This window comes from Ursus americanus, chromosome 27 (genome assembly GCF_024610735.1).
Source record: "Ursus americanus isolate L20-20 chromosome 27, mUrsAme1.1.p, whole genome shotgun sequence".
Lineage (NCBI taxonomy): Eukaryota > Metazoa > Chordata > Mammalia > Carnivora > Ursidae > Ursus > Ursus americanus.
The window spans coordinates 7,944,749-7,957,410 of NC_142153.1; the positions used below are offsets into that span (position 1 = coordinate 7,944,749).

The window sequence follows — 12,662 nt, forward strand, 5'->3', positions numbered from 1 at the left end:
TTCCACACTGGCATCAGCCCAATGGTGTTAGTGGAATTAATATTCATATTTTACATATCAGAAAAATGAAGCACATATCACACAAGTAGGTAAGCAGTGCGATTGGGATTTGAAACAAAGATGTATGGCTATAGAGCACATGTTCTTGAACACAGTGCTTTACTTACTGGATAGTACAAATTCATGCATTTTCATTTCCTCACTATAAGAATGCTCATCCTTTGTAAAATTAAAATGACAGTATGCAAAATAAGAATGAGCAGTCTGTCTAATGTTTTTAATGTACCTATACAAATTAAACACTCTGAGGGAAGGTACAAGGGATAAGCAAATATATGAGAAAGAGCAGTATAAATATTCTGTATTAAAGACATTTATAATTTATAGTCTTACTTCATGATCAAGTAATATTTTGATTACTCATAAGCTTAATTATCTGCTGGTATTTTCTAATTTAAAGCAATAAATAGAGTTTCTCAGATAGATTTCTTAAAACATACTTAGTTTGACACTGTCTGTATCCTGAAGGACCTGAACCACAGTTTCCAGATTGATCAGTCTTAGAATTAAGGTGAGTATAACACTCTTCAGGACCAAAATCTGCATCTGAAAAAAATGTGTAGTTAGTCATATTGAGCTTCTATTAATTTAAAATAATTCATGAATATATTTGAAATTCTGAAATAGTTTAAGATATATTGTAGAAAATATGATCATAACAAATTGAAAACAAAACTAAATTTAAGATAACACAAAATCATTTCGATGACATAATTAAAAATTGAAAGCATTCTGATCTACTACCAAAAAGATATCTTAAATTTAACCATGGTGCACAGTTTATTTTGCTAATTTTTTGTAAGTCTAGATATCTATAAGTGTATAAGAAACTAAAAATTGACTTATTGGTCAAGAACCTATTTTGCATAAATGTCTTTTCAAGTCAAACTAAGAAACTAATATCTTACTTTTGCATCAGATTTTCCTCAGACAAAAATCTTGGGGAGTCATAATTTTTACATTCACTACCCAATCCATGCACAAGATGTGTTCAATTCTCATAAGAGCTAATCTGCTTAAAGAGCAGTTTATTTATTATAACCTCCATTAGTTCTACTGTAGTGGAAAGATTAACCCAAAACCTTTGATAGGAAGATTTAACCACTGCACTGTGGTGCTGAAGAAAAATGGCACACCTAAGAGGATCCACAATGGACATCAGGATCTCAGCTGAAACTCCTACGGGCTCTAGTGAACTGAAAATAAGCAGGGTTTTTTTGTTTTGTTTTTTGTTTTGTTTTGCTTTGTTGTTGTTGTTGTTGTTTTTATCCCAGAGATCATTTGCAAACCTGGTTATGGGTGAGAAGTCAAAATTATATGTTTAGCTAGTGAAGCAGGCCATTGATGGTGGACATAAAAATAGGCCAAAGTTGAAAGATTTTTATAGCTATAGTAATAAAATTAAAGATCCAAGGGGCCTCAACATATAGTTTATTCTCCCCTCAAAGCTTTTTCCTGCTTCTAAACATGTGAAAAGCAGAAGATTCAACCAAAAGAGATTCTTAACTATAGGAAACAAAACTGAGGGGCAACTGGGTGATGGGCACTAAGGAGGGAACTTGATGTAATATACAACTTGGTGTTATATACAACTGTTGAACCACTAAACTCTACCTCTGAAACTAGCAATACACTATAAGTTAATTAATTGATTTTAAATACATTTTTTAAATAACAAAATAAAATAAAATATAAGGAGATGACTTCCATAAAGCAGTGTGGATTTTTCAGCAGTTTCTGTGTTGTGCTTACATATCTGCCAAGAGGAAGAGTCTCAGTAAATAAAACAACTCTCATTTGAAAACCCTGAAGTGTTATGCCATAGAAACAGCAGTGAACTAAATAAATGGAACTTTATTTAAACTCTGACCAAAGCTTAATACATATCAGTTTCAGATTTAATTAAAGTGATCAGTCTCTCATTTCATACACTTAACAGAAGAAAAAGATGGATAATAATAGTATCTTACAAAAAGCATTTTAAACTGAAAGCAGGGATTCAAAAAAGGAAAAAATTGAAGAAAATAAAAAAAATTTAACTAGAAATGTCTTTCTCATTCAAGAAAAAAATATAAGATAAAAATATCTACCTATATTAAAATAGTTGAGAAAAAGAACAATGAGACATATATATGAAAATTAATTACAAAGGATATAAATATGCAAGAAAGAAAAGTATCAAAAATAAATATATTGAAGTAATTTTATGGAGAGAGAATTAAATATAAATTAAAATTTTAAGAAAATCTGTATAATAATACAGTATTTACACCAGAGTTCCAAGAAACTCACAGAACATTAAGAAGAATTAAGCATACACACATACACAAATACACCCAAACATGTGATATGAAGACTGGTTAAAAAAAAAAAAATAGGGAAAATCCTGATAGCTCAAAGGGAAAACAGACACAACTTAACAGAGTTTCTTTAGAAAATATGGAAACCATGTAACAATAGAATAACATCTTTAAAATGCTAATGGGGTTAGAGGTTCTAATTCAAGATGGCAAGGTAGGAATATTCTGAACTCACCACCTTCACAGGCACACCAAATCTTCAACTCCATATGGAAAAATTTCATCTCCAAAAAAACCCCTAAAAACTAACTGAGCAACTCCTACACACTGGGCAAAGGAGAAAAAAAAACCCTTAAAATTTGGTAGAAGCGGAGGCACAGATGCCACCCCTGGCATAGTGACCCACGATCATGAATGTATACAAACCCAGAGCAATAACACAAAGAAAGCTGGAGTGCCTATACCAACATCACAAAAATGCAGTATAAGAAAAAAAACTGTTACTAAAGACCAAGAGAGTCAATCAGTGAAGAAAATATTATAGTTATAAACATGTTCCCTAAGAACAAAGCACCAAAATCTATGAAATAAAAACTGGCAGAAGGAACAGACAAAAATAATACCTGACTTTTACCGGCTTTCAATAGTGGACAGAACAAATAGATCAGTAAGGAAATACAAAATTAAAACACTATAAATGAACTAGACCTAAAAGATATCTGTAGAACACTCTACCCAAAATAGCAAGATACATATTCTTCTCCATGCATATGTGAGGCCAAGACAGTCTAAAGAAATTGAAAAGGACTGAAATCATATGAATTATGTCTCTGAATACCATGGAATTCAATGAAAAAACAATAATAAAAGTATATTAGGGAATGTACAAACATGAGAATTAAAAAACACACTCCTAAATAACCAAAGCAGCAAAGAAAAAAAAATCTCATGGGAATTTAGAAAATATTTTAAAATGAGTAGGAATAAAAACATGACATACAAAAATTTATGAGAAACATTGAAAGCAGTATTTAGAAACTGATATCAGTAAATGTTTAAAATAGGAAAGAGGTGGCGGAGTTAAGATGGCGGAGGAGTAGGGGACCCCTTTTTCAGCCGGTCCCCTGAGTCGAGCTAGATAGGTACCAGACCAGCCTAAATAACCACGGAATCAGCCTGAGACGCAGGATGATGCATCTGGATCTCTACAAATGAACATCTCCAGCGCTGAGTATTGAGGTACGAAGAGGGGAGATGTAAACCTTGCACAGATGTCGGAAGATAAACGGAAGGGGGAGGGAGCCACCGCGTTTGGGCGCCGGGAAGCGGCAGCCACCTGCACGGGGGAGCAGGCGGACTCACAGAGGGCACCCGCGAGAGAGCGGACTGAGACCGGTGAGTCCGGTGAGCCGAGCCGTGAACGAGCGCCACCAGGCATCTCCCGGAACACCGGAATCCCGGTGTGCTCACGGGATCCAGACTGAGACCGGGAGTTCCTGGAGCACGCGCGGGGTGGCTGGTGGCTGGTGGCTGGTGGGCCACCTGCACGGGGGAGCGGGCGGACTCGCGGTCGGCACCCTCGAAACAGCAGACTGAGACCCTGAACCGGGTGTGCGCGCCACCAGGCTTCTCCCGAAACTCCGGAATCGAGGTGTGCTCACCGGGCATAGACTGAGACCGGGAGACCCGGGAGCGGGAGCGTGCGGGGCGGCCGGTGGCTGGCGGCATTAGGAACACAAAGGACAGAGACGCGCCGGCCCTGGAAGTGAGGGCAGGGACGCCGAGTTGGTGCGCACCCCGGGACGCTGCAGGGTTGAGCAGCACCAACAGTAATAGAGTTAAAGTGGCCAGAACATCAGTGGAGAACGGGCCGCAATCCCTCTGTTCTGTGACAATGCAGCCTCTGCTGCTCTGACTCTCAGAAGAGGAATAGCCGACCGCCAGGGAAAGCCGCCAGAGAACAAAAGCCTGGAAATACCGGCTCAGAGAGTGCCCATCCCCATCCCCCCTCGCAGGGGACGCCGAGACTCTACCCAAACAGGGTTGCCTGAGTATCGGTGCGGCAGGCCCCTCCCCCAGAAGGCAGGCTGAAAAATCAAGAAGCCCACAACCCGAGGCGCCTGGGTGGCGCAGTCATTGAGCGCCTGTCTCCGGCTTAGGACGTGATCCCAGCGTTCCGGAAAGGAGTCCATCATCGGGCTCCTCCGCTGGGAGCCTGCTTCTTCCTCTCTCACTCCCCTGCTTCTGTTCCGTTCTTGCTGACTGTCTGTCTCCCTCTCTCAGATAAGTAAATAAATAAAATCTTTAAAGAAGAAGCCCACATCTCTAAGATCCCTATAAAACAAGGGGCACGGCCTGGGACCAAGTCAATAATTTTGGGCTCTGGACAACCCCGCAACCTCCCCTCATTAGAATGACAAGAAGGAGAAGCCCCCCCCCCAGCAAAGAAAAGACAGTGAGTCTGTGGCCTCTGCCACAGAAGTAACGGATATGGATGTAACCAAATTATCAGAAATGGAATTCAGAGTAACAATAGTCAAGATAATGAGTAGACTTGAAAAAAATATTAAGGAAAATGTTACTGAGAATATAGAATCCCTAAGGGTGGAAATGAGAGTGAATTTGACAGAAATTAAAAATTCTATGAGCCAAATGCAGGCAAAACTAGAGGCTCTGACGGCCAGGGTCACGGAAGCAGAGGAATGGGTTAGTGAATTGGAGGATGGGTTAATAGAGGAAAAAATAAAAATAGAAGATGGTCTTAAAAAAATCCACGCCCACGAATGTTGGCTACAGGAGATTACTGACTCAACAAAATGATCCAATGTTAGAATCATAGGCATCCCCGAGGGGGTGGAGACAAACAGAAGTCTAGAAGAGATATTTGAACAAATTGTAGCTGAAAACTTCCCTAATCTAGCAAGGGAAACAAAAATTCGTGTCCAAGAGGCAGAGAGGACCCCTCCCAAGCTCAACCATGACAGACCTACACCACGTCACGTCATAGTGCATTCGCAAATATGAGATCCAAGGATACAGTGTTGAAAGCCGCCAGGGCAAAGAAATTTCTCACGTACCAAGGCAAAGGCATCAGAATTACGTCAGACCTGTCTACACAGACCTGGAATGAGAGAAAGGGTTGGGGGAGCATTTTTAAAGCTCTTTCAGAGAAAAACATGCAGCCAAGGATCCTTTATCCAGCAAGGCTGTCATTCAGAATTGATGGAGAAATAAAGACATTTCAGAATCGACAGTCACTAGCCAATTTCGTAACCACGAAACCAGCCCTACAGGAGGTATTACGGGGGGTTCTATAAAAGTAAAAAGGCCCCAAGAGTGATACAAAACAGAAAGTCACAGCCAATACAAACAAAGACTTTACTGACAACATGGCATCATTAAAAGCATATCTCTCAGTACTCAGCCTTAACATTAATGGTTTAAATTCTTGCTTTAAACGCCACAGGGTTGCAGATTGGATAAAAAGAAATGACCCATCCATTTGCTGTCTACAAGAGACTCATTTTGAACCCAAAGATGCATTCAGACTGAGAGTAAGGGGATGGAGTACCATCTTTCACGCAAATGGACCTCAAAAGAAAGCTGGGGTAGCAATTCTCGTATCAGATAAACTGGATTTTAAACTACAGACTATAGTTAGAGACGCAGAAGGGCACTATATTATTCTTAAAGGAAGTATTCAACAAGTGGATATGACAATTATAAATATATATGCCCCCAACAGGAGAGCAGCAAGATACACAAGCCAACTCTTAACCAGAATAAAGAGACATATAAATAAAAATACATTAATAGTAGGGGATCTCAACACTCCACTCTCAGAAATAGACAGAACACCCTGGCAAAAACTAAGCAAAGAATCAAAGGCTTTGAATGCCATACTCGACGAGTTGGACCTCTTAGATATATATAGAACACTACACCCCAGAACCAAAGAATACTCATTCTATTCTAATGCCCATGGAACATTTTCAAGAATAGACCATGTTCTGGGACACAAAACAGGTCTCAGCCGATACCAAACGATTGAAATTATCCCCTGCATATTCTCAGACCACAATGCTCTGAAATTGGAACTCAACCACAAGGAAAAATTTGGAAGAAACTCAAACGCTTGGAGACTAAGAACCATCCTGCTCAGGAATGACTCGATAAACCAGGAAATCAAAAATCAATTTAAACAAGTTATGGAGACCAATGAGAATGAAAATACAACAGTCCAAAGCCTATGGGATACTGCAAAGGCAGTCCTAAGGGGGAAATACATAGCCATCCAAGCCTCACTCAAAAGAATAGAAAAATCTAAAATGCAGTTTTTATATTCTCACCTCAAGAAGCTGGACAGCAACAGAGGGACAGGCCTAATCCATGCACGAGGAAGCAGTTGACCAAAATTAAAGCTGAAATCAATCAAGCAGAAACCAGAAGTACAGTAGAGCAGATCAACAGGACTAGAAGCTGGTTCTTGGAGAGAATCAATAAAATTGACAGACCACTGGCAAGACTTATCCAAAAGAAAAGAGAAAGGACCCAGATTATTAAAATTATGAATGAAAAAGGAGAGGTCACGACGAACACCATTGAAATTGGAAGGATTATTAGAAATTTTTATCAACAGCTATATGCCAATAAACTAAGCAATCTGGAAGAGATGGAATCCTTCCTGGAAACCTATAAACTACCAAGATTGAAACAGGAAGAAATTGATTTCTTAAACAGGCCAATTAATTATGAAGAAATTGAGTCAGTGATAAACAACCTTCCAAATAACAAAACTCCAGGCCCGGACGGTTTTCCTGGGGAATTCTACCAAACATTCAAAGAAGAAATAATACCTATTCTCCTAAAGCTATTTCAAAAAATAGAAACAGAAGGAAAGCTACCAAACTCATTCTATGAAGCCAATATGACCTTGATCCCCAAACCAGGCAAAGACCCCCTCAAAAAGGAGAATTACAGACCGATTTCCCTAATGAATATGGACGCCAAAATCCTCAACAAGATACTTGCTAATAGAATCCAACAGTTCATTAAAAGGATTATCCACCACGATCAAGTGGGATTCATACCTGGGATGCAAGCGTGGTTCAATATTCGCAAATCAATCAGCGTGATACATCATATCAACAAGAAAAGACTCAAGAACCATATGATCCTCTCAATCGATGCCGAAAAATCATTTGACAAAATACAGCATCCTTTCCTGATTAAAACCCTTCAGAGTGTAGGAATAGAAGGTACATTTCTCAATCTCATAAAAGCCATCTATGAAAAGCCTACTGCAAATATTATTCTCAATGGGAAAAGCTGGAAGCCTTTCCCTTAAGATCAGGAACACGACAAGGATGCCCACTCTCACCACTATTATTCAACATAGTACTAGAAGTCCTGGCAACAGCAATCAGACAATGAAAAGGGATAAAAGGTATCCAAATCGGCAAAGAAGAAGTCAAAATGTCTCTCTTCGCAGATGACATGATACTCTATATGGAAAACCCAAAAGAAGCCACTCCCAAACTATTAGAAGTTATAGAGCAATTCAGTAACGTGGCGGGATACAAAATCAATGCTCAGAAATCAGTTGCATTTCTGTACACGAATAACGAGAACGAAGAAAGAGAAATTAGGGAATCCATCCCATTTACAATAGCACTAAAAACCATACGTTACCTTGGAATTAACTTAACCAGAGACGTAAAGGACCTTTATTCTAGAAACTACAAATCACTCTTAAAAGACATTGAGGAAGACATAAAAAGATGGAAAGATATTCCATGCTCATGGATCGGAAGAATTAACATAGTTAAAATGTCCATGCTACCCAGAGCATTCTACACTTTCAATGCTATCCCGATCAAAATACCGAGAACGTTTTTCAAAGAACTGGAACAAATAGTCCTTAAATTTGTATGGAAACAGAAAAGACCCCGAATCTCCAAGGAACTGTTGAAAAAGAAAAACAAAGCTGGGGGCATCACAATGCCAGATTTCGAGCTGTACTACAAAGCTGTGATCACAAAGACAGCATGGTACTGGCACAAAAACAGACACATAGACCAATGGAACAGAATAGAGAGCCCAGAAATGGACCCTCAGCTCTTTGGGCAACTAATATTTGATAAAGCAGGAAAAAACATCCGGTGGGAAAAAGACAGTCTCTTCAATAAATGGTGCTGGGAAAATTGGACAGCTACATGCAAAAGAATGAAACTTGACCATTCTCTCACACCATACACAAAAATAAACTCCAAATGGATGAACGACCTCGATGTGAGACAGGAATCCATCAAAATTCTAGAGGAGAACATAGGCAGCAACCTCTATGACATCGGCCAAAGCAACCTTTTTCATGATACATCCCCAAAGGCAAGAGAAACAAAAGATAAAATGAATTTATGGGACTTCATCAAGATTAAAAGTTTCTGCACAGCCAAAGAAACAGTCAGAAAAACTAAGAGGCAGCCCACGGAATGGGAGAAGATATTTGCAAATGAAACTACAGATAAAGGACTGGTATCCAAGATCTACAAAGAACTTCTCAAACTCAATACACGAGAAACAAATAAATCAAAAAATGGGCAGAAGATATGAACAGACACTTTTCCAATGAAGACATACAAATGTCTAACAGACACATGAAAAAATGTTCAAAATCATTAGCCATCAAGGAAATTCAAATCAAAACCACACTGAGATACCACCTTACGCCAGTTAGAATGGCAAAAATAGACAAGGCAAGAAACAACAATTGTTGGAGAGGATGTGGAGAAAGGGGATCCCTCCTACATTGTTGGTGGGAATGCAAGTTGGTACAGCCACTCTGGAAAACAGTGTGGAGTTCCCTTAAAAAGTTAAAAATTGAGCTACCCTATGATCCAGCCATTGCACTACTGGGTGTTTACCCCAAAGATACAGACGTAGTGAAGAGAAGGGCCATATGCACCCCAATGTTCATAGCAGCAATGTCCACAATAGCTACATTGTGGAAGGAGCCGAGATGCCCTGCAACAGATGACTGGATTAAGAAGTTGTGGTCCATATATACAATGGAATATTACTCAGCAATCAGAAAGAACGAGTTCTCAACATTTGCTACAACATGGACGGCACTGGAGGAGAAAATGCTAAGTGAAATAAGTCAAGCAGAGAAAGACAACTATCATATGATTTCTCTCATCTATGGAACATAAGAACTAGAATGATCAGTAGGGGAAGAAAGGGATAAAGAAAGGGGGGGGTAATCAGAAGGGGGAATGAAACATGAGAGACTATGGACTATGAGAAACAAACTGAGGGCTACAGAGGGGAGGGGGTGGGGGAATGGGATAGGCCGGTGATGGGTAGTAAGGAGGGCACATATTGCATGGTGCACTGGGTGTTATACACAACTAATGAATCATCGAGCCTTACATCGAAAACCGGGGATGTACTGTATGGTGACTAACATAATATATCATTATTTAAAAAAATAATAATAATAAAAAATAAAAATAAAAAATAAAAACAACAAAAAAAATAAAATAGGAAAGAATATTTCAAATTAATAACCTAGAATTCCATCTTAAGATACTAAAAAAAAATTCTGAGCATAAAGTAAACAGAAAGAAATAAAAGGATTATAGCAGAAAACAATAAAATAAAAAATAGACAAATGACAGAGAAAAATCAATGAAACCAAAATTTTGTTCTTTGAAAAGATCAACAATGCTGACGAATTTGAATTATTAAATCAGGAAATTGCCTGCAATGAAAAGGCTGAGTGCAGATGACTTCAATGGTAAATTCTCCAAAATTCTCAGACAATTAATACAATATGTTACTGATTCTTCCCAAAAATATGGGTAAGGAATTCTTTTGCATCATACAGTGCAACTTATTAAAACAACTCAAGCCATTTCAAAAAAGAAAATAAAGATTAGAACAATATCTCTCACAAATATAGACATAAAAATTTCAAAAAATCTACAGAATTTAAAAAACAAAACAAACAAACATGGTAGGTGGGGGAAGAGAGAAAAACAAAGAAGCAGACCCTTAACTATAGAAAACAAACTGATGGCTACCAGAGGAGAGGTGGGTGGGTGGATGGGTTAAATAGGTGATGGGGATTAAGGAGCACACTTGCTATGATGAGCACTGGTTGTTGCATGGAAATGTTGAGTCATTTTATTGTACACCTGAAACTAATAATTAACTGTACTAATTAACTGAAATTGAAATAAAAACTTTAAAAAAATCTATAGATTAATGCCCTTTATGGGTAGTGATTTTAAAAACGTCAACAAAATGCTAGTAAACTGAATTCTAAAGCATATTAAAAGCATTATACTTCAGGGTTCCTCAGTGGCTCAGTCAGTTAGGTGTCTGCTCAGGTCATGATACCAGGGTCCTGAGATTGAGCCCCATGTCAGAGAGACTGCTTCTCCTTCTCTCTCTGCCAACTCCCCCTGGTTGTGCTCTATCTCTCTCAAATAAAAAAATAAAAGCTTTAAAAATTTTTTTAAAATAAAAAATAAAATAAAAGCATTACACTTCATTTACCAAGTGAGATTTATTCCTAGAATTCAAGGATGATTCAACATACAAAAAAAGTCAATATTATACACCAAAATAACAGTTATTATAAAGGGGGTAAAACAATAATCTTGTCAATTGATGCAAAAAAAAAGCATATGAAAAATCCAATACATTTTAATGATAAAAACATTAAGTAGAAGAAGAAGGAAAGTCCTTCAATATAATAAAGACTATCTATAAAAACACAATTAACATAATACTCTATGGTGAAAAATTTAAACATTTTCCTGTAATGACAAGGAGCAACACAAGGATGTAAGATTTTGTCACTTATTTAATGTAGTAGAAGTCCTAATCTAGAGCAAGAGGCAAGTAAAAGAAATAATAGGCACCTAAATTGGAACAGAAAAAGTAAAATTATCTCTGTTCACAGTTGCCATGATTTCATATATACAGAAAACCCTAAGGATTTTAAACACACACACACACACACACACACACACACACACACACACACAAACAAATTCAGCAAAGTTTTGGGATACAAAATTAATAACACATGAAAATCAATTGTAATTTTATACATCAGCAATTGAAAATCCCAAAACGAAATTAAGTAAACAATTTTATTTATCAATGTATCAAAAAGAAAAAAAATCTTATAAGTGAAATTAACCACAGAAATAAAATTTGTAAAATGAAACCCACAAAATGTTGCAAAGAAAATTAAAGAAAACACACCAAAAAATGGAAAGTTATCCCATGTTTATGGCTTGGAAGACAAACTATTAAGATGGCAATCTCACCCAAAGTGATCTACAGCTCCAAAGCAAACCTTATCAAAATACCAACATATCTCCTGTATGGAATATCAAGGGCCTCAAATAGAAAAAAAAAAATCTTGAAAATGGAGAACAAACTTGGAGGTATCATACTTACTGATTCAAAAACTTACCACAAAAGCTACAATATCAAAACAATGTATATTGGCATACTAGAATTAAAGACAGATATACACACCAATAGAATAAAATAGAGACCCCAGAAGTAAATCCTTTCATATATGTCTAATAATTTTTGATAAGGATACCCAAACCACTCAGTTGGAAAGGACAGTCTTTTCAACAATTTGTGTTAAGAATATTGGATATACACATGCAAAAGAATGAAGTTAAACACTTACTTACATGATATTCTAAAAATAACACAAAATGGATTAGATACATAAATGTAAGAGCTACAATTAGAAAATACTTTTTAAAAAATGATGGCGATTAAGGAGTGCACTTGTTTAGATGAGTACTGGTGTTGTATGTAAGTGTTGAATCACTAAATTGTACACCTGAAACTAATATTACACTGTAGGTTAACTGGATTTTAATTAAAAACTTTAAAATCTTTTTTTGTGTGTGTGTATAGTTGACATACAGTGTTACATTACTTTCAGGTATACAACATAGTGATTCAACTTCTTTATGCATTATGCTAAAAACTATAAAACTCTTAGAAGAAAATACAGAGGAAAAACGTTTTGACATTGGATTTGGCAATTGTTTCTTGGATATGATGCCAAAAGCATAGGCAACAAAAGAAAATATAGATCAAAAATTTAAAAACATTTGTACCTGAAAATCAACAGTGAAGTTACTTCAATGGATATGTAGTATCAGTTTAGAAAATTAAAAAAAATTCTGGGGATGGATGATGGTAATGTTTGTAAAGTAATGTGAATACACTTAATGGCACTGAACTGTACACTTAAAA

General features: G+C 37.2%; 1 protein-coding gene across 2 annotated transcripts in view; it reads right to left on the minus strand.

Moving 5' to 3' along the window:
• The window catches only part of ADAM2 (ADAM metallopeptidase domain 2), a 123,058-nt gene that overhangs the window by 41,579 nt on the left and 68,817 nt on the right, over positions 1-12,662 (minus strand). For both annotated transcript variants that reach the window (XM_045779188.2, XM_087856324.1), the window contains exon 15: positions 501-606. In XM_045779188.2, the coding sequence (XP_045635144.2) occupies positions 501-606 (106 nt within the window). The remainder of the gene's footprint in view (positions 1-500; positions 607-12,662) is intronic.